The sequence below is a fragment of the Coregonus clupeaformis genome, chromosome 10 (assembly GCF_020615455.1).
Source record: "Coregonus clupeaformis isolate EN_2021a chromosome 10, ASM2061545v1, whole genome shotgun sequence".
NCBI lineage: Eukaryota > Metazoa > Chordata > Actinopteri > Salmoniformes > Salmonidae > Coregonus > Coregonus clupeaformis.
Genome location: NC_059201.1, coordinates 43,580,360 through 43,602,958, shown reverse-complemented (window position 1 = coordinate 43,602,958; position 22,599 = coordinate 43,580,360). Strand labels below are relative to the sequence as shown.

The 22,599-nt window shown below is 43.5% G+C and overlaps 2 protein-coding genes across 5 annotated transcripts; one reads left to right on the top strand and one right to left on the bottom strand.

Moving 5' to 3' along the window:
* On the bottom strand, positions 1-17,517 carry LOC121575081 (kelch repeat and BTB domain-containing protein 12). 4 transcript variants are annotated; one of them, XM_041887909.2, is made up of 7 exons: positions 17,478-17,517; positions 16,044-16,141; positions 3,660-4,420; positions 2,930-3,200; positions 2,296-2,446; positions 1,623-1,820; positions 1-884 (listed from the first exon to the last, which is right to left on the bottom strand). In XM_041887909.2, the coding sequence occupies exons 3-7, from the start codon at positions 4,418-4,420 to the stop codon at positions 715-717; spliced, it is 1,551 nt and encodes a 516-aa protein (XP_041743843.2). In that variant the 5' UTR covers positions 16,044-16,141; positions 17,478-17,517; the 3' UTR covers positions 1-714. The 4 variants fall into 4 exon arrangements, with proteins under 4 accessions (XP_041743843.2, XP_041743842.2, XP_041743841.2 ...); XM_041887908.2 differs by lacking the exons at positions 16,044-16,141; positions 17,478-17,517 and adding exons at positions 5,066-5,131; positions 5,280-6,647 and having other exon boundaries at positions 3,660-4,866; XM_041887907.2 differs by lacking the exons at positions 16,044-16,141; positions 17,478-17,517 and adding an exon at positions 5,280-6,647 and having other exon boundaries at positions 3,660-4,866.
* On the top strand, positions 10,431-22,441 carry slc26a6l (solute carrier family 26 member 6, like). Its single transcript, XM_041887911.2, has 19 exons — positions 10,431-11,260; positions 15,402-15,541; positions 15,723-15,833; positions 15,952-16,127; positions 16,326-16,490; positions 16,580-16,732; positions 17,269-17,351; positions 17,641-17,788; positions 18,052-18,165; positions 18,384-18,461; positions 18,666-18,761; positions 18,935-19,041; positions 19,325-19,394; positions 19,532-19,624; positions 20,284-20,394; positions 20,642-21,079; positions 21,297-21,351; positions 21,440-21,582; positions 21,717-22,441. The coding sequence occupies exons 1-19, from the start codon at positions 11,121-11,123 to the stop codon at positions 21,741-21,743; spliced, it is 2,448 nt and encodes an 815-aa protein (XP_041743845.1). The 5' UTR covers positions 10,431-11,120; the 3' UTR covers positions 21,744-22,441.
* Positions 22,442-22,599: the final 158 nt, after the last annotated feature.

Below are 22,599 nucleotides of genomic sequence, written 5' to 3'. Positions count from 1 at the left end.
TGGTTTTTGAGGTTTTTATAGCGTTTAATTAACAGACATCTCTTCTGTCGGCATACAGGAAAAGGGCAACACATAACTAGTCCAACACATGACAGTGCCCTCTCACGTCACGTGTAGGACCCTCTCTCGTCATGTTTTTGCAATTCTAGTGTTGTACACTAGCTCCACAAGCACATGTTTAAGCCTGAGCAAAGACTCAATGTAATGTAAGCCTTATTTGCATGACAAAAATATAATCTTGAATAAAGTGGAAAATGGATATAAAATAAGTTGATTGTGAAGGACCTGTCTGGTTTTCTTTCCAATATTCTAAAGATGAGGCAGAGGCATTTTACTGCAACATACAAAACAAAATTGCAAAACAATTATATTTACAAGCTATATTTCAGTGTCACAAAACCCACTAAGGTATGATATTCAGATACAATGTTTACTTCTAAATGTGCAACTCAGTAGGTCATATACAGTTTAAGACAAGTGCAGAATGTTATTTTGTGCAGTGCCCCACTCAGGTCAACACTAACTGCGTAATGTCTGTCAACGAGCACCACCAGGATCAGCCAGCACTACTGCATTACTGCATTTTGACTCCTGGCCCACAGCAGTGGAAAGAAAGGTCTTGTTGCTCAATATTATCAGCTTTCAGAATACATGATTATTGCCCAAGCTGCTCTTAGCTAAGAAGGGGTCATTAGACCTTAGGGCGGGTGAGTGTCACTGAGTTACTAGGTCTGCCGGGGGAGACATGAGCTCCCGTGGATTGAGGCTTGCCACCAAGCAGACGTCGTAGGCATCATGCATCAGAACGCGGCGGGCCACCACGGTCCAGCGGTTCTCCCACGGGTCTAGTTCCAGGATGTCCTTGATTATGTCTTCATGACGATCTGAGGGAGACAGGGATTAGGATTGGCCAGGAATATAATTGTTGTCACTATTGGAATCACTTTACTGACAATATAACTGATTTCAGAATAACTGTTGTGGCAACACATGGAGTGTGCTACCACATGGTGGAGAATGCTGGCATTTTAAAGAGTGGTGTGGCAATCAAAAGAAACAGCATTCATCTACAGTCAACTTGTTTAGTTCTTAAAGGGACAGGTCATCTTTTACTCAAACCTGTGCCACGTGATGTCACAGTTTTGTGAACAGTGGAAAGGAAAGTAGGTTTAGTCAGAGAGGAAGAGGCTAAGCGAGAGGGATAACTGGGCCCAAAATCTGTCTTCTCCAGCAGGTGGCGTTTCTTTTCCTTATTTTTTTCGCTCACGAAGCGAGGAGTTTTTGTATGGAGGTCAATGAGAGTGTCCAATTTGGTTTGCAAAAAAATTAATGGCTTATTTGCTACATGTGGTTTATTTGATCTAATATAAGTTTCATAATACTTAGGGTGTTACGAGTGTACTGATATAAGTAAGACACGTGACATTCTAGCAACTTTGAGAAAAAACACTTTATATCGAAGTTGTGCCTGTTGTTCACACGCGTCTGCCCTCTCATTGGCTAGAATGGTCCCGCCTGATCTTGCCTCCTCCCGACTGCCTTCCATTTTTGAAAACATTTATTTTCATTGTTAGAGCAGCCACTTTTTGGTCAATATAATGGATAATCTCTGGTTTAGTTACCCGCCCCCTTGTAGTATCCACAGACATAAAGCTTGCCCCCCACCACCGCGGCGTTGGAGGCATTGCTGCGTAGGGATAGCTGTGGAGAGGGCATAGTGGGCCCATCCCTCCAGAAGTCTCCATCAGGGTTGTAGATCTCCACAGCATCAAGGCAACGACGGGACTGCCCACGATCAACCCCCTCACAGCCGATACCTCCTGTTAGAACACAACTGGGTTAGTACGGTAACATTTATTCCTTGTGTTGTCAAGTGTTACTTTAAAAATAACTCTTGAAATCTGATTTGTCCAAACATACTGTTTATGTTGAAGGTTGAGGGGTTAAGGGGTTTCACTAGGACAGTGTTTCTTAATCCTGGTCCTAGGGACCCAGAAGTGTGGACATTTTGGTTTTGGCCCTAGCATTACACAGCTGATTCAAATGCTCAACTCATCATGAAGCTTTGATGATTTAAATCAGGTGTGCGCAGTAGTGCTAAAGCAAAAACTAAATTGATCCTGGGTCCCCAGGATCAGGACTAGAAACACTGCTCTAGGAAAAAACAGATACTAGAGATAAAATTATGAGGAATAATCACTGGTTGCTGATACAAACTGACCATCATCGTCATGACCATCATGAAACTAATTGAGAGCAAACGGCCAATTGTGGTATTTATTTACTTAATCTCACCCATCACATAGATTTCTCCATTGAGCGCCACAGCACCACAGCGATACTTGGAGTACTTCATGGGACCCAGCTCTGTCCACTTGTTTGTCTCAGGGTCGTACTCTAGCAGACGGTTGCTCAAGCGGTCTGGCTCGTCGTCCATCCGCCAGGACTGCCAGGGGAAGTGACAGAACAGGTGCAGAGTTTAGAGAAGAAGGAGGGGATAGAGAGCAGGCTCACAGTCGCACACTGACACAGATAGTGTGTCTCTTTGCTGTCAAAGCTGCGCAGCGTCAAGCACAGTGTGTACATGACTGAGAGTGAGGGACTCCAAAAATACATGGGTGTTGTGAGACTGAATTAAACAAATGTGAAATGCCCCCTTGGCCTTCCTGCCCCCACATTGCACACACACACACACACACACACACACACACACACACACACACACACACACACACACACACACACACACACACACACACACACACACACACACACACACACACACACACACACACACACACACACACACACACACACACACACACACACACACACACACACACACACACACACACACACACACACCTAATAGAGTCTAGCGTTCACTGACTGTTCATCTATATCAAACCCCTTCTCTTTAGTTCATTACCTGTGGAGTTCGACCCCCGAGCACGTAGAGGTGGTCCTTCAGTCGGACCACGCTGTGATAGGCCAGCGGTATGGGTAGCGGGGCGGCGCTACGCCAGGGCCCGCCCTGCAGGGACCAGCGCTCCACAGAGTTGGTGATGAGGTACTGGTTCTTCAGCTTCATCTGGCCTCCCAGCAGGTAAATAGTATCACCCAGTGCCCCCAGAGCGTACGAGTCTCTGTACTCTGCTGAGCTCAGGTGCTCCCAGGTCCCCTGGGCCTCCACCCTGTACCTGAGGAGGACAACAAAACCAAAGTCAGGGACAGGGGTTAGGAGATTCATCCTATTTTAGTGAGAGTCCACCATGCTAAAATAAACACAGGCAGGCCTCTGGTCTGGTGTTACTGACAATCATTCTCACGCTGTCACTCCACCTGGCCCCACACTCTACCTGGCCCCACACTCTACCTGGCCCCACACTCCACCTGGCCCCACACTCTACCTGGCCCCACACTCTACCTGGCCCCACACTCTACCTGTCAACACACTCCACCTGGCCACACACTCCACCTGGCCACACACTCTACCTGTCAACACACTCCACCTGGCCCCACACTCTACCTGGCCACACACTCTACCTGGCCACAGCACATAAATAGTACCTGTCTCTCATCTCTGACGAATAGTTATATTTTTGTTGATGATCTCATTCACACACAGAGCTCATGATACCGTTCTTCCAGATTCCTACCTGAATATCTCCACATTCCTGTCCGTCTGCCTGGCCATTTTCCTCACCCCTGCCTCCCCGGCCACCACAATCTCGTTGCCTTCGGTGACGACCCCCGCACACACAAATCCCAGAACGTCTCCGTAGCGTGGGGACGTGATGTAGTGGGTGCGGCCCGTGGAGGGGGCGTAGCAGAAGCTGCGATCAGAATAATTTCCATACCGTGATCGGATCCCTCCGCCCTCGTTGCCGATGCAGAGCAGCAGATCCGTGGTCTCCATCCCATAGCGGAGCTTCAGTTTACGGGGTGAGGAGGCCGGGTGCATCCCTGTGGCCTCCAGAGCCTCCTCCATCATCTCCAGACACTCTGCATCTGCCAACAGAGACATATTCCTCTTCATAGCCTCCCTCAGGTAGTCAGGGGCCACCAAGGCGAGACGCACCTTCCTCAGGAGCTCAGCCAGGTGCCTACTCCGCCTGTCCTCCACCCCATCCCCCGGAGTGTCCTGCCTGACCCAGCGCAGCACCATGTCCAGGATGGTCTCCTCCCGCGACACGTTGAGGTCGTCGGAGCTCAGCAGCGCCCCCAGTTGGTGGGCCTCTAGTTCCAGAATCTCCTCGCTCATACACACGTGAACGAAGTGCGTCCGCAGGTATCTCTGGGCATGGTCGGCCAGCTCCTCGGCTCCCAGGTCGCGGGAAAAGTAGTACACCCCTAAGCAGTTGAAGGCGTCCATGTTTTCCCTCATGTGGCTCTGGCAGCGGTTGAACACCTCGTCCATCTGCAGGAGGAAGGCAGCGACCGAGACCCCTTGTACATTGGCGTTGTTGAGCGGGAGCTCGGAACAATACATGTAGTTTAACAATAGACCCAGGCTATCGGCTGGTGTGTCACGCAGAAACACTTCCCTAGTACTACACTCCCGCAGGCCGCAGGTGAACATAACCCGGAAGTAAGGGCTGAAGGCTGAGAGGACCACGCGGTGGCAGGGGAAGCTGATGCCCTCAGCCACTAGCACCACATCTGTCAGCTTCTCTGTCTCCCTCATCTTCCTCAGCTGGTCCAAAAGACCCAGACTGTGTTTAGCTCTCAGATCCATTTGGTTCGAATGTCTATTCAGGAGTAGTAATAACTCAGAAAAAATTAAGAAAAATTTTAATAGAATATAAATAAATAAAATATAAATAAATATTACTAAGTGGCAGTGTAAACAAGGAGGTTCTTTATCTGAAAAGAAGAGAAAGAAAGAAAGTTCTATGTTGATCTGATCAAGCCCAGTAGATCGTTCACGTTTATGTCAGTAGAGTTTTGTTGTAATCTAAGTCATTCTGTAAAGATTTGAGAGTTAAAAGGCCAGTCACTATCTTCAACTTTGTAGTTCTGTCATTGTCAATATAAATCAGTAAGTATGAAGAGCCTTTCTTACTGGAATTCCCATTACCCACACTGACACTTAGACCACAGCATGAGCAGTACAGCAACAATGCCCTGTCTGCCGCAGTGAAACCAGAAATCCATGTTAAACAGGGATATATCATCAATATCATCTCCCACCATGCATTGTGTTACTAAAGTATTTCACCCCTTTACTCTTTTGTCTTTGATCACACGGTAGCCAAGCCAATGCCATCCCGTCTTACCGGTCAGTGGGAATCCTCCTTTTCTAGTAGACCGTCATTTTCCTCAGCCAGCCAGGCTGCAGGCGTTGTTGTTAATGTGGCTGAATGCATCTGGAATTAGGGTCAGAGATAGACAGGCAGCCTAGCTATCCCCTCTGAAACACAGCACTGTTTACCCTCCCCTTCCCTCGCTGCCTGCCTGAATGCCCTGGCCCTCTGAGCTGAGCAACAAACCTTAAAATAGACTGTGATATGGCCAATGGAACGGCAACTGGGTCAGAGGTGGCATGCATGTAGGGACGAAGGAGACTCACACATGATAATGTTGTGTAATGTTGAGCAATGCTCATGTCGAATTTCACAAGTATAATTGCTATTCTTTTCTATTGCTATATTTTGGGGGTGTCTCGATCATGTGTAGGCTTATGTATCTGTGGAATGGCACATGGAACCAGCTTGTGGCTTGGATTCGAATTTCATGACATCACTCTCTTAAAGTGACTACAGTCATTTTAAATGATAATAATCACAATATTCGTAATAATCATAATAATTAACAATGATGCAGATGATACTTCGTTCATACCAATCAAAAAGATTTATGTTAAAATATTACATTTACATTTACATTTTAGTCATTTAGCAGACTCTCTTATCCAGAGCGACTTTCACTCAACTTCTGGCATTGCTTCACTTTCAAGTGCTCTGAAACATTTTTAAAACCAAAGTGCACACAAAGTCATCTTTTACACATTTTCAAAACCGGAAAACCGGAAATGGCACAATAAAATAAATAAAAAGCCAACATAACGGACGTCAGGATAGTGAAATACTTCAACTAGAGGTCTGCCTTCATTTTTTTTTTTTTAAAGATGGCTCAGTAATCTGAGGAAGAGAGAAGATGGGCACACACCAGTTATACCGTTGATCATATACCATTGATTGTTGTTAACATGTGTCATATCATCGCCCTTCTAAATTTTACAACCAATAGATGGCTAGATCACTGCTTATAGAGAAAGGATGTGTCTCACAGACAGGGTGCTTGACAAGAACACGAGTGACAGTTAACAGTACTTCCTGTTGTGAACAGGAAGCAGGAAGTAGCTGCACGTGGAGGGCCTTACATTAACTTATATTAACCTCAGGTGGTGTAAACCATAGAATTAGGAATTAGTAATTTCATAGGATCTCTATGGTGTAAACATCCTGAACAGAGAAATGAATGACCCATATGACCCCTACAGCTATTGCAAAATTAAAATAGTTTTAATGAGGGCATTTCTCTGTGATATCCTGTGTAGCCTTTAAATCAGAAAATGCTATATGTATGCTTTCAGAAAGTATTCACACCCCTTGACTTTTTACACATTTTGTTGTGTTACAACTTGAATTTAAAATGGATAGAATTGAGATTTTTTCGTCACTGGCCTACACACAATACCCCCTAATGTCAAATTTTTACACATTTATTAAAAATGAAAGGCTGAAATGTCTTGAATCAATAAGTATTTAACCCCTTTGTTATGGCAAGCCTAAATAAGTTCAGAAGTAAAAATGTGCTTAACAAGTCACATAATACAGTGGGGGAAAAAAGTATTTAGTCAGCCACCAATTGTGCAAGTTCTCCCACTTAAAAAGATGAGAGAGGCCTGTAATTTTCATCATAGGTACACGTCAACTATGACAGACAAATTGAGGAAAAAAAATCCAGAAAATCACATTGTAGGATTTTTAATGAATTTATTTGCAAATTATGGTGGAAAATAAGTATTTGGTCACCTACAAACAAGCAAGATTTCTGGCTCTCACAGACCTGTAACTTCTTCTTTAAGAGGCACCTCTGTCCTCCACTCGTTACCTGTATTAATGGCACCTGTTTGAACTTGTTATCAGTATAAAAGACACCTGTCCACAACCTCAAACAGTCACACTCCAAACTCCACTATGGCCAAGACCAAAGAGCTGTCAAAGGACACCAGAAACAAAATTGTAGACCTGCACCAGGCTGGGAAGACTGAATCTGCAATAGGTAAGCAGCTTGGTTTGAATAAATCAACTGTGGGAGCAATTATTAGGAAATGGAAGACATACAAGACCACTGATAATCTCCCTCGATCTGGGGCTCCACGCAAGATCTCACCCCGTGGGGTCAAAATGATCACAAGAACGGTGAGCAAAAATCCCAGAACCACACGGGGGGACCTAGTGAATGACCTGCAGAGAGCTGGGACCAAAGTAACAAAGCCTACCATCAGTAACACACTACGCCGCCAGGGACTCAAATCCTGCAGTGCAAGACGTGTCCCCCTGCTTAAGCCAGTACATGTCCAGGCCCGTCTGAAGTTTGCTAGAGTGCATTTGGATGATCCAGAAGAGGATTGGGAGAATGTCATATGGTCAGATGAAACCAAAATAGAACTTTTTGGTAAAAACTCAACTCGTCGTGTTTGGAGGACAAAGAATGCTGAGTTGCATCCAAAGAACACCATACCTACTGTGAAGCATGGGGGGTGGAAACATCATGCTTTGGGGCTGTTTTTCTGCAAAGGGACCAGGACGACTGATCCGTGTAAAGGAAAGAATGAATGGGGCCATGTATCGTGAGATTTTGAGTGAAAACCTCCTTCCATCAGCAAGGGCATTGAATATGAAACGTGGCTGGGTCTTTCAGCATGACAATGATCCCAAACACCCGCCCGGCAACGAAGGAGTGGCTTCGTAAGAAGCATTTCAAGGTCCTGGAGTGGCCTAGCCAGTCTCCAGATCTCAACCCCATAGAAAATCTTTGGAGGGAGTTGAAAGTCCGTGTTGCCCAGCGACAGCCCCAAAACATCACTGCTCTAGAGGAGATCTGCATGGAGGAATGGGCCAAAATACCAGCAACAGTGTGTGAAAACCTTGTGAAGACTTACAGAAAACGTTTGACCTGTGTCATTGCCAACAAAGGGTATATAACAAAGTATTGAGAAACTTTTGTTATTGACCAAATACTTATTTTCCACCATACTTTGAAAATAAATTCATAAAAAATCCTACAATGTGATTTTCTGGATTTTTTTTCCTCATTTTGTCTGTCATAGTTGACGTGTACCTATGATGAAAATTACAGGCCTCTCTCATCTTTTTAAGTGGGAGAACTTGCACAATTGGTGGCTGACTAAATACTTTTTTCCCCCACTGTAAGTTCAATGGACTCACTGTGTGCAATAATGATAACATGATTTTTGAATGACTACCTCATCTCTGTACACCACACATACAATTATCTTTAAGGTCCCTCAGTCGAGCAGTGAATTTCAAACACAGATTCAACCACAAAGACCAGGGAGGTTTTCCAATGCCTCGCAAATAAGGGCACCTATTGGTAGATCGGTAAAAATAAAAAAAGCAGACATTGAATATCCCTTTGAGCATGGTGAAGTTATTAACTACACTGTAGATGATGTATCAAAACACCTAGTCACTACAAAGATCAGTAGCGGCGCGTGGGTAAAATCACTGAGGAAGCCTAGCCAAGCCAGTAAAAAATCGATACTACAACCTATGTTGTGATAATTGCGTTGTTTGCTCTATAACCCATTCGTTCATACGCCATCATGCTATACAATAAGGCAGTGACAACAAAAAGCAGCAGTCACACAGTGGCGGGAATAAATTCAACTACACATACATTTCTTCCATCACAAAACCGGAGAGCAACATCTGTCCTGTGAAGTCAACAAAGCAAACATTGCATGTAACAAACAGTTATATGACCTGCAACATGGTCAAGCAAGTTAATGTTTGACAGTTTACTAAACAACTACTGATTTAGAACCACGGAGTTACCGCAAGTCAGCACAAAGACAACAGACACTGCCTCCGCTATTCCAGCACCAGTTTAATACACTAAAAACAAACTTAAAAATACCAAAAACGATTTAGTCCAATCAATGTTGCTAAATATCATGTGGCTGTCCATGGTACTGATTTTTGTGCGTGTGCGCACAAATAAAACATTTTTGGGACTCACACTACTTGTAGACTAGTTGAAAGCCAATGCCATCCTCCTCTCTTTCATGTTGACAAAACGGTCTATAGCTCTGTCATACAGTACGATTTTAGTTTTTGTTGTCATAGGCTACCTAGCTAAAATGCTTGCTAGCCTAACTTCCTCGCATGGGCAACAATGAATCAGCTAAGTTAGCTAGTTAGTTATCGTGAGCCTAAAAGGGCTAGGCCGCATCTAGGCTACAGTGGCACAACATCTTAATTTATGGTTAGATCAGAATCACTGTCATAACCATGCTTGAAAAATATGAATAGTGGTACTCGGTGATGTGTTGGATTTGCCCCAAACATAACACTTTCTATTCAGAACCAAAAGTTAATTTCTTTGCCACATTTTCTGCAGTATTACTTTAGTGCCTTATTGCAAACAGGATGCATGTTTTGGGAGAAAAAAAAATATTCTGTACATGCTTCCTTCTTTTCACTCTGTCATTTATATTAGTATTTTGGAGTAACTACAATGTTGTTGATCCATCCTCAGTTTTCTCCTATCACAGCCATTAAACTCTGTAACTGTTTTAAAATCACCATTGGGCTCATGGTGAAATCCTTGAGCGGTTTCCTTCCTCTCTGGCAACTTAGTTAGGAAGGTCGCCTGTATCTTTGTAGTGACTGGGTGTATTGATACACCATCCAAAGTGTAATTAATAATTGCACCATGCTCAAAGACATATTCAACGTCTGCTTTTTAAATTTTTATCTACCAATTTTTATCTTCTTTGCGAACCATTGGAAAACCTCTCTGGTCTTTATGGTTGAATCTGTACTTGAAATTCACTGCTCGACTGAGGGACTTTACAGATAATTGTATGTGTGGGGTACAGAGAAGGGGTAGTCATTTAAAAATCATGTTAAACACTATTATTGCACACAGTGAGTCCATTGAACTTATTATGTGACTTGTTAAGCACATTTTTACTCATGAACTTATTTAGTTTTGCCATAACAAAAGGGTTCAATACTTATTAACTCGAGACATTTCAGCTTTCATTTTTTATTAATTTGTCAACATTTCTAAAAAATATAATTCCCCTTTGACATTATGGGGTATTGTGTGTATATCAGTGACACAAAATCTCAATTTAATCAATTTAAATTCAAAATGTGGAAAAAGTCAAGGGGTGTGAATACTTTCTGAAGGCACTCTATGTACAGTATGTCGTCTTCCACCTTAAGTCAATAATCTATAATTTGCCTGATGTTGCTTTTTCCATATCCTGTGTGTGTGTCTGTTTGTCCACTGTACTAGAGCTGTCAGTAATAGATTACAGGACTAGTATGTCATCAGTTACAGGCTGCCTGGTGTTTTCATGGTTCATTAGCATCACTTTTGCAGTGTAAGGAATCTGGTGGAAACACCTCCTTCCTATGACCGGAGTGCAATCCGGACATCCTGAAATGGGGCTCTTGATGACTTTGAATGACCAAATATGAGGTGGAAAAATGCCTCCTAGTTAGCCATTATAGGCTATGCCCTACAAACGATCAACCCCTGACCCCTGAACCCCCTCCACACAGACACACACATATAAAGGAGGATTAAAAGATGTAGTGGGAGTGGTGACAGTACTCTTATCTCTTAGAGTGACAGAACCTCAGTCAATGGAAATGCCCACCGTGCTTTGGGTGAAAAAGTAAACTTTTTAGTAAACCTGTTTTATTCTGTGTTTGGAAAACACCTCCCTTTCACCTGTCATATTGTACAAAAGGGGGACTGACAGGCACTTCAAGCGGCTTACACAGGGAGGACGAAATAGCCCAACCGGGTTCTTATATATATAGTCAAGTAAGGTTATTAGACGAGGTGGTATGGGTACGGGGCGGAAGGCTAGGGGGTACAGAGTGGAGAGGGATGTGCTGGATGAGCAGAGACTGGAGGAGCTGGCTCAGAGAATGGACTACTCTGACACTCACCCTTCCCTGACGAAGCAGCTAAAAGAGTCCTTCAGGTAAGGCACAGAAGGTGTGTGTGCGTGTGTGCGTGTGTGTGTGTGTGTGTGTGTGTGTGTGTGTGTGTGTGTGTGTGTTTGCACACACTAGTCGAAGGTGTGTGAATGTGTGTGTGAGTTTCTGATTTATTGCAAATAGATGGGGTAAATCTTTTACGACATGGGTCTGGTGGATCATGCTCAATGCTGCCTGTCGGCTGGAAGAATATACTGTCGGTTAACCTTTCTTTATATACTAACCCTAACTCTAGGTTCAAATAAAATAAAATAAAAATAAAATACCGGTATTATTTGTCACATGCGCCGCATACAACAGGCGTAGACTTTACTGTTAAATGCTTACTATGAGCCTTTTCCCAATAATGCACAGTTAAAAAGTAAGAAACATTTGCAAAAAAGAGAAAAGGAAATAATAACAGAATAAAATACAGTAACGAGACTATATACAAGTAGTACCGGTACAGAGTCAATGTGCAGCGGTACGAGATAGTTGAGGTAATTGAGGTAACATGTACACTACCAGTCAAACGTTTGGACACACCTACTCATTCAAGGGTTTTTCTTTATTTTTACTATTTTTTACATTGTAGAATAATAGTGAAGACATCAAAACTATGAAATAACACATATGGAATCATGTCGTAACCAAAAAAGTGTTAAACTAATCAAAATATATTTTATATTTGAGATTCTTTACATAGCCACCCTTTGCCTTGATGACAGCTTTGCAAACTCTTGGCATTCTCTCAAACAGCTTCATGAGGTAGTCACCTTGAATGCATTTCAATTAACAGTTGTGCCTTCTTAAAAGTTAATTTGTGGAATTTCTTTCCTTCTTAATGCGTTTGAGCATTTGTGACAAGGTAGGGGGGTATACAGAAGATAGCCCTATTTGGTAAAAGACCAAGTACATATTATGGCAAGAACAGCTCAAATATGCAAAGAGAAACGACAGTCCATCATTACTTTAAGACATGAAGGTCAGTCAATACGGAACATTTCAGGAACTTTTAAAGTTTCTTCAAGTGTAGTCGCAAAAACCATCAAGCGCTATGATGAAACTGTCTCTCATGAGGACCGCCACAGGAATGGAAGACCCAGAGTTACCTCTGCTGCAGAGGATAAGTTACCAGCCTCAGAAATTGCAGCCCAAATAAATGCTTCACAGAGTTGAAGTCACAGACACATCTCAACATCAACTGTTCAGGCCTTCATGGTTGAATTGCTGCAAAGAAACCACTACTAAAGGACACCAATAATAAGAAGAGACTTGCTTGGACCAAGAAACACGAGCAATGGACATTAGACCGGTGGAAATGTGTCCTTTGGTCTGGAGTCCAAATTGGAGATTTTTTGTTCCAACCGCCGTGTCTTTGTGAGACGCGGTGTTGGTGAACGGATGATCTCCGCATGTGTATTTCCCACCGTAAAGCATGGAGGAGGAGGTGTTATGGTGTGGGGGTGCTTTGCTGGTGACACTGTCTGTTATTTATTTAGAATTCAAGGCATACTTAACCAGCGTGGCTACCACAGCATTCTGCAGCGATACACCATCCCATCTGGTTTGGGCTTAGTGGGACTATCATTTGTTTTTCAACAGGACAATGACCCAACACACCTCCAGTAAAAATACTGTACTATACATGTAGGTAGGAGTAAAGTGACTAGGCAATCAGGATAGATAATAAACAGAGTAGCAGAAGCGTATGTGAAGAGTGTGAAAGTGTGTGTCTGTGAGTGTGTGTGTGTGTGGTGTCAATATGTATGTGTGTGTGTGTGTATGTATATACAGTGGGGAAAAAAAGTATTTAGTCAGCCACCAATTGTGCAAGTTCTCCCACTTAAAAAGATGAGAGAGGCCTGTAATTTTCATCATATGTACACGTCAACTATGACAGACAAATTGAGAAAAAAAAATCCAGAAAATCACATTGTAGGATTTTTAATGAATTTATTTGCAAATTATGGTGGAAAATAAGTATTTGGTCACCTACAAACAAGCAATATTTCTGGCTCTCACAGACCTGTAACTTCTTCTTTAAGAGGCTCCTCTGTCCTCCACTCGTTACCTGTATTAATGGCACCTGTTTGAACTTGTTATCAGTTTAAAAGACACCTGTCCACAACCTCAAACAGTCACACTCCAAACTCCACTATGGCCAAGACCAAAGAGCTGTCAAAGGACACCAAAAACAAAATTGTAGACCTGCACCAGGCTGGGAAGACTGAATCTGCAATAGGTAAGCAGCTTGGTTTGAAGAAATCAACTGTGGGAGCAATTATTAGGAAATGGAAGACATACAAGACCACTGATAATCTCCCTCGATCTGGGGCTCCACGCAAGATCTCACCCCGTGGGGTCAAAATGATCACAAGAACGGTGAGCAAAAATCCCAGAACCACACAGGGGGGACCTAGTGAATGACCTGCAGAGAGCTGGGACCAAAGTAACAAAGCCTACCATCAGTAACACACTACGCCGCCAGGGACTCAAATCCTGCAGTGCGAGACGTGTCCCCCTGCTTAAGCCAGTACATGTCCAGGCCCGTCTGCAGTTTGCTAGAGTGCATTTGGATGATCCAGAAGAGGATTGGGAGAATGTCATATGGTCAGATGAAACCAAAATAGAACTTTTTGGTAAAAACTCAACTCGTCGTGTTTGGAGGACAAAGAATGCTGAGTTGCATCCAAAGAACACCATACCTACTGTGAAGCTTGGGGGTGGAAACATCATGCTTTGGGGCTGTTTTTCTGCAAAGGGACCAGGACGACTGATCCGTGTAAAGGAAAGAATGAATGGGGCCATGTTTTGTGAGATTTTGAGTGAAAACCTCCTTCCATCAGCAAGGGCATTGAATATGAAACGTGGCTGGGTCTTTCAACATGACAATGATCCCAAACACACTGCCCGGGCAATGAAGGAGTGGCTTCGTAAGAAGCATTTCAAGGTCCTGGAGTGGCCTAGCCAGTCTCCAGATCTCAACCCCATAGAAAATCTTTGGAGGGAGTTGAAAGTCAGTGTTGCCCAGCGACAGCCCCAAAACATCACTGCTCTAGAGGAGATCTGCATGCAGGAATGGTCCAATACACCAGCAACAGTGTGTGAAAACCTTGTGAAGACTTACAGAAAACGTTTGACCTGTGTCATTGCCAACAAAGGGTATATAACAAAGTATTGAGAAACTTTTGTTATTGACCAAATACTTATTTTCCACCATCATTTGCAAATAAATTCATTACAAATCCTACAATGTGATTTTCTGGATTTTTTTTCTCATTTTGTCTGTCATAGTTGACGTGTACCTGTGATAAAAATTACAGGCCTCTCTCATCTTTTTAAGTGGGAGATCTTGCACAATTGGTGGCTGACTAAATACGTTTTTCCCCCACTGTATGTGTATGTGTGTGTTGGAGAGTCAGTGTAGTATGTGTGAGTGTGTGGGTAGAGTCCAGTGAGTGTGCATAGAGCCGGTGCAAGAGAGTCAGTGCAAATAAAAAGGGGGTCAATGCAAATAGTCAGGGTGGTCATTTGATTAACTGTTCAGCAGTCTTATGGCTTGGGGGTAGAAGATGTTCAGGAAGCTTTTGGTCCCAGACTTGGCACTCCGGTACCGCTTGCCGTGCGGTAGCAGAGAGAACAGTCTATGACTTGGGTGGCTGGAGTTTTTGACAATTTTTAGGGCCATCTGACACCGCCTGGTATAGAGGCAGGGTGCTCGGCCCCAGTGATGTACTGGGCTGTACGTACTACCCTCTGTAGCGCCTTACGGTCAGATGCCAAGCAGTTGCCATACCAAGCGGTGATGCAGCCGATCAAGATGCTCTCAATGGTGCAGCTATATAACTTTTTGAGGATCTGAGGGCCCATGCCAAATCTTTTCAGCCTCCTGAGGGCGAAGAGGCTTTGTCGTGCCCTCTTCACGACTGTGTTGGTTTGTTTGAACCATGATAAGCCCTTAGTGATATGGCCACCGAGGAACTTGAAGCTCTTGACCCACTCCACTACACACCCGGTTCAACCTTAACCTTAACCTCAACCCCAACCCTAATTTAATGTCCACATCCCGGTTCAACCCTAACCCTCAACCCTGACCCTATCCCTCTTCTGTCTGTCTGTCACCCCCCTGCCCCCCCTTCCCAGATGTACTGTACCCAGGCTGAAGCGTAGTGTGGTGGGCTGTCTGCCTGTACTCTACTGGCTGCCCCGCTACTCTATCTGGGATTATGGCATGCCGGACCTCATCTCTGGTATCAGTGTGGGCATCATGCACTTGCCACAAGGTACAGTAAGACCACAATCCCATGGGTTAATCACAAAAGACTAGTATCCTTAATAACAACATGCATTTCAATGGTCATAATGTGAACTTCAGAATATGTACAGACCTAGTGGAAAATAATAGTTGAATGATTTATTGGCTAGTGAGGCTGTTTTAACTAGATTCCTATATACTCTGTGCAGGTATGGCATATGCATTGCTGGCCTCCTTGCCCCCAGTGTTTGGGCTGTACACATCCCTCTACCCTGCATTGGTCTACTTTTTCTTTGGGACGTCCAGACATATTTCCATAGGCAAGTGGACAGAAATATGTAGTATGTGATTGGTTGATAAGGACTAAGATTAACACTCCCAGTCAGTCCAATTCTTTTTGTACATACACAGATGTCGTTATGTTGTGTTTGTGTGCAGGTACGTTTGCGGTGCTCAGTATCATGGTTGGAAGTGTGACAGAGAGGTTGGCTCCAGACAGGAACTTCCTGGTCATGATGAATGGGACTAACCTGACTGAGGTGAACATCACTGCCAGGGACTCGTACAGGGTGCAGGTTGCTGCTGCTACCACCGTCCTAGGAGGACTCATCCAGGTCATCAATAAAAACTAAAAACAATACAATACAACATAACACAAGACAATAAAATATGCTACATTATGCTTCAATCCAATGCAATCCAATTCAATACAATACAAGATATCACAAATCAGGCATTCGTAGATCATTTATCCTTACTATGACTGACAGTAGGAATATGTTGTGTTTGAATGTTCATGCTTCAACTTGTAGGTGGTGCTGGGGCTGGTGAAGTTTGGGTTTGTGGGTACGTACCTGTCAGAGCCACTGGTGCGAGCCTACACAACAGCAGCTGCTGCTCACGCTGTGGTTGCTGTGATCGCACAGCTCTTTGGGGTGTCAACCACACGCTTCAGTGGACCCCTGTCACTGGTGTATGTGAGTACCATGCGTGTGTGTGACACTTTAACTCAACCCCAGCACAAAACCCTAAACTAATATAATATTGGTGTAACTCTTGTCCACAGACCCTTGTGGAGGTGTGCTCCAAGCTACCTCAGACCCATCTCCCCACACTGGTGGTCAGTAGTGTATCCATGGTGTTTCTCATCGCAGCCAAGGAAATCAACTCTGCCATCAGCGCCAAACTGCCCGTGCCCATCCCAGTGGAGCTCACCACAGTCAGTTACTATGATACTCTGTCCCCTGTCTCACCGTCTTACGGTCTATTGTTAATCTACATCCCCTGTCGTTCTGTCAGTCTCTTCCTTATGTTTTTCTACAAACATTTATTGATCTTTCTTTTTCTATCTTGATTGGTCAAAGATACATTTGAACTTGAAATATTTGACATTGGTTATATTCGTTTGGGTATGTCAGAGATGTTTTTTCTGTCTAGTCTAGTTCGCGTTGACAAGTTTTGGCTCCTGCATAGAAAAACTGAAATGTAGAAGAATGGGCCTAGTCTGAAACAGAAGAGCTGAGTCAACTATATGTGACCGTTCCAATGTACTGTATTAGTGTCGTACACAGCAGAAACAGGTGATTCATAACTAATGATTAGGGACACTTCTGGCTTCTGATTGACCCAACCTACAGTATGTTCACTAAATGATTGATGTGATGTTACCCTTGCAAAATTCCCATTATTTGTCCAGTTGTATTGAGAAGATTGTGACATAGTTGTATTGAAAAGAGTGTTTCTATTCTGATAAAGATTGTGGCAGCGACGGTGATATCGTCCTACACCCACCTAAACGGCAACTACACAATCTCAGTAGTGGGGGAAATTCCCAGCGGGTCAGTATTTAGAGTGAAAAATAGTGTTTTTTTCACTCAACAGTATGCGTGTGTGTGGGTGATATAACGTGTGTGAATGTGTTTGTTTGTGTGTGAGAGAGAGAAACATGTAATAATCATTAATACCTTGTTAATCTGTCAAATTGTAATCCTCATGACTTTTTCTTGACCTCTTCCTGTTGACCGCTTCTCTTCCTGGTATGTTGTTAATTCTTATTACCGACCCCTGCTGGTTCATGGTTGAAACCTCTGGTACTAGCCTGACCTCCATATCCTCTGCTTTATTCAGCCTGGCTGCCCCCAGGTTACCTGATGCTAGCCTGTTTAGAGAGGTCATGGGGGATGCGTTTGCCTTAGCTATTGTGGGCTATGCCATCTCCATCTCTCTTGGGAAGACGTTTGCACTAAAACATGGCTACAAGGTGGACAGCAACCAGGTGAGACAATCCCTCTTATCATACATTGTTCCAACACCATCAAAGCAACTGAATCTCTTACAATCTACACAAGCTGTACCATCTTCCCATGAATTCATTTGATCTTGTCGCGCCTCATAGGCCACCATAACTGAAATCGCTCTGCAATACAGTCCAAACAAAGCTCTGTCTGTTACACTCACTAGACACACACTCACCTCGTCCTTCCTCTCCTATCCCCTTTTCTGCTGTCTTCCTCCTCTCCATCCATTTCCCTGCTGTAGGAGCTGGTGGCGCTGGGTCTCAGTAATGCTGTGGGGGGATTCTTCCAGTGCTATGCTGTCTGTTCCTCCATGTCCCGTAGTCTCATCCAGGAGAGTACTGGAGGCAAGACACAGGTGAGAGGAACACTGCGGGACTCCTACTGTACACCATTCTGAATAATACAGGAGTGTTTGCTATATTAATGCTATAGTCATGCATGTAAATGCATACACACAATGAATGTGTGTAGGTTATGTAAAAGCAACATGAATCTATGTTTTGTGACAGATGAAAGATACAAATGATGTATTGATTGCGTAAATCGATGTGATGTCCAATGTCTTTACTGCAGATGGCTGGAATGGCCGCTGCTGTGATAGTGTTGGTGACTGTGCTGAAGCTCGGGCCTCTGTTCCAGGAGCTGCCAAAGGTATGTCTCTACTTCAGCTATATACTGTATGTGTGTGTGTGGGAGAGTGTGTGATAGGAGATAGAATGCTGTTTGTATGTATTCTTTCTACGGCGTTTATATATATTAGTCTATTTAAGTGTTTGCGGGTGAAGTATGAGGTTTCGAAAGTGTGTGTGCGTTTTATACTGGTTGTAGCCACTCTTATGTTTCTGTGTGTTTCAGGCAGTGCTCGCAGCCATCGTCTTTGTGAACCTGAAGGGCATGTTCAAGCAGTACTATGACATCATCACTCTGTGGAGGAGCAGCAAAGTTGATCTGGTGAGAGGAGATATGTACTTCCTTATACATATTACACACATCTTCTCTGGTTGTGAATGGTCGATATAGTTGAATATAATTGAAAAACACAGTAACACTTTGTTTGCAGGGTGTCTACGCAAGGGCGTCATCACACATTCATAACCCATTCATAAACATTACCCTGTTCCCAGGTGGTGTGGCTGGTGACCTGGGTATCTACACTGCTGTTTAACCTGGACATGGGCCTTGGTGCCTCCATCACCTTCGCTGTGCTCACTGTTATCTTCAGGACCCAGCTGTAAGACTGCTCTTCCACTTCTTCAACACTGTATAGTTTTCATGTGGCTGTGTGTTTTACAAACAAACCAAAAAGCAAAGCATCAGCAGGTGCCAGGTGGCAATTCATCTTGGCACTTTTAAACAGCTCTTTCAGGCCAAAGTCAGTGATTGGAAGCCAAAAACCAACATTTGATAAAGAATTCAGAACAAAAAAACAGCATCCATTTAATAATTATACAGTGGCTCTGACAGAGAACTGGAGTGCTCTGGTGGTGACCCAACTCTGCTGTTCTCTCTTTCAGTCCGAAGTACTCAGTTCTGGGACACATTCCCGGGACAGAGCTCTACTTGGACATGGAGACCCACAGAGAGGTGAGAGACAATATAATATAATCATTCTATTTCTATGGGTGAGACAGCAGACCTTGGGAGGCAGCAGGAAGAGAGGTAGTGGTGGCACGGTCAGTGGGTAACCATAACCTTGTCGTTTGTTTGTGTGTGTGTGGCAGGTGAGAGAGGTCCCTGGCATCACTATCTTCCACTCCTCTGCCACCGTGTACTTCGCCAACGCTGACCTCTACCTGGAGGCGCTAAAAGAAAAGGTGCCCTTTTCCATACAACTCTGACAGTGACACTCATTTGCACTTCATGTGATACTCATTTGCACCTCATGCTCTACAGGGTGTCGAAAGCGCTCCCCGTTCAAAGGCACTTACATTTTTTTGTCTTGCCAATTCACCCTCTGAATGGCACACATACACAATCCATGTCTCCAGGAGCGCAACTTTGGTTTTAGAAGTGGGGGGGACATAATTATTATAATTGTTTTAATCCAGTCGGATAAACACTCCAAACAGCCTAACCGACCGCTCGGAGGCATCCGCATGATCCTAAAGCACACCGTTGCCTCGTTTTGTATCACATTCCAATGATAAAACTGGGGGGGACAAAAATGCAATTTCAGAATGTGGGGGGGACATGTCCCAATTGTCTCAAAGTTAAAAAATCCTTCTTTAACCTGTCTCCTCCCCTTCATCTACACTGATTGAAGTGGATTTAACAAGTGACATCCATAAGGGATCATAGCTTTCACCTGGTCAGTCTATCTCATGGAAAGAGCAGGTGTTCTTCATGTTTTATATACTCAGTGTATAGGGAATAGGGTGCCATTTGAGACGCAAGCCTCGTATTTCGTGACTGTAGGCCTACATTTGGAGCATGCGTTTGATGTGATGATAACAGATGGAGTAACTCTGTTTAGAGCGGGCTTGATATCAGCAAGATGATCATCTACAAGAGAAGACAGGAGGCCAAGCAGAGACGCAGAGAGAAGAGAGCTGAGAGAAGAGCTAGGAGGGAGGCCATGAGACAGGTGAGACACTGGAACCGCCATTCATATACATTTGAACAACACATTCCGAACTACTCAGGAATCCATCTGGACATACATAAACTTGTACAGTATAAATCTACTCATCATATCTACATCATATCTCAACTAATCTATACATTATTTAGATGACAGAGAGCCATGATGCTGCTCTTTCTCTATCTTCTTATATGGCAGGTTTTACAAACGTGGTGTAAATTAACGTGTTGTCTATGTGTGGACTGTGCAGAGGCATGCTCTGAGAGCGGCAGAGCAGAAGACAGGAGTCTTCTCTGTAGAGGAGGAGGCGGGGCAACGGAAGGAACCGGAGGGCGGAGATGGAGACAGGGAGGAGTCACTGGGAGACGACCAACCAGGTTGGTGCGGCCGCGAGAACGGCACCGTGTTCGTCATGCCAACAACGCCCCGCACGCCCGATGATCACTGCAGCTGGGAGTACCTGAAGGGCGGTAAAGACCCAGACAGTGCCACCCTGGGGGCAGTGTCGGAACTGCAAGATGGGGACACTACCACTCTGGGGTCCAGTAGTGAGGATACCCTGAGCCGGGAACTGGATAAGGTCTCCCTGGGTTCGCTGGGCAAGTGGACCTGGGACATCCACTCCATCATCCTAGACCTATCCACGGCTAACTTCATCGACACCGTGGCCATCAAGACCATGGGAAATGTGAGTGGGTGATGATGAGGGCATGGAAATGATGAGATACAAGAGATGGCCTTGTATTGAGAGAAGAAAATCAGGAATGTAGGTGCCCTCAATGAAAGGTATAGGGGAGAAAAATATTAGGATGACAATGGTTTGGTAGGTTGAGATACAGTAAGAGTTTAAGATGTTAAAAGTGGAAAACTACAGAAGTGGTTATCCTCCTGTCCTGTTTTGACAGATATTCCACGACTTTGGTGAGATTGATGTTACTGTCTACATGGCTGGGTGTCAGAGTAAGTAACCCCCCTATCTGTAGCTAATAAATGAACAACTCATTACTTTGAATAGGATGTGTAAATAACTCTCACTTGTTCTATCCAGTGTCTGTGGTGGAGCAGTTAGAGCTGGGAGGGTTCTTCTCTGAGTCCATCACTAAAGGACGTCTGTTTGCTACTGTCCATGATGCTGTGCTGCACTGCCTTGGCCACCAGGGAACATCAACGCCCAGCTATGAGTATTCTCTGGTGAGAGACGTGAACATCTGCATGCAAAAACAGATACAATACAATCATTCAATACAGTTCAATAGAAGATACAATATGGAAGACTGTATATTGCTTTCAACAAGTTAACCATGTCTGTAAATATGTCATTGCAGGAGATGCAGTGCAGCACCAAACTCTGAGGACCCTTACTGAAGTCTGACGTCTTTGTATATTTGATCCTTTTGAAAAGTGACTTTCAGTTGGGAATATAGTATACAGGTATATACTGTGTATATATATGGTAATTCTAATGAAGTAATCTATTTTTCTTGCAGCAAGATCAGTGTATGAAATCTTACAATGTATCAACATTTCAATAAAATGCTTAATGATTAAATAAATGGCTACAAAAAGTGAAAGGTACAGTAAACTCCAACATAGGGTTGCAAAACTACTGATAATTTACCAAAGTTTCCGAAATCTTCGGTATTTTGGGTAATTAACAGGTAATCTCTGTTAATCTATGGTAATTTTGGTAATAAATATTTACATAACTTTTATAAAATGTATTCATATGAAGTGTAAAAAATATAATCGTTATGTGTTCATATTGTCCACGAGTTTCTAGTGGATAGACCATATGATTTAAGAGAAAACAGCTTAATTAATGAATAAAAAGTGTCTAATCAACAATGCCATAATTGCCAATTAACTCTGCAACTCTTCCAACTTTTTTTTCACAACTGCCAAGAGTTTGGCTCCAAAACATTTACAAAAACCACATAAAATAAATAAAAGTGGAAGAGAATTACGGATATTTTATGCTGAAACCCTCATATTAAACACCAACAGTATTCACTTAGTTTATGGGTTATATTTGGGATAATGTTTTACAGCTTTGTCATTTAATATATTTTGTATATATTTTTTTTAATTAATTTATATACTTTACATGTTATGAAATTTCAATAAAATCCTGAAAGTTTCTATGGGTCTGCCAGTGTTGTCACGAACAGCTTTGGCAATGGGCCTCACTCCCTCCTCTGTGACTCCACT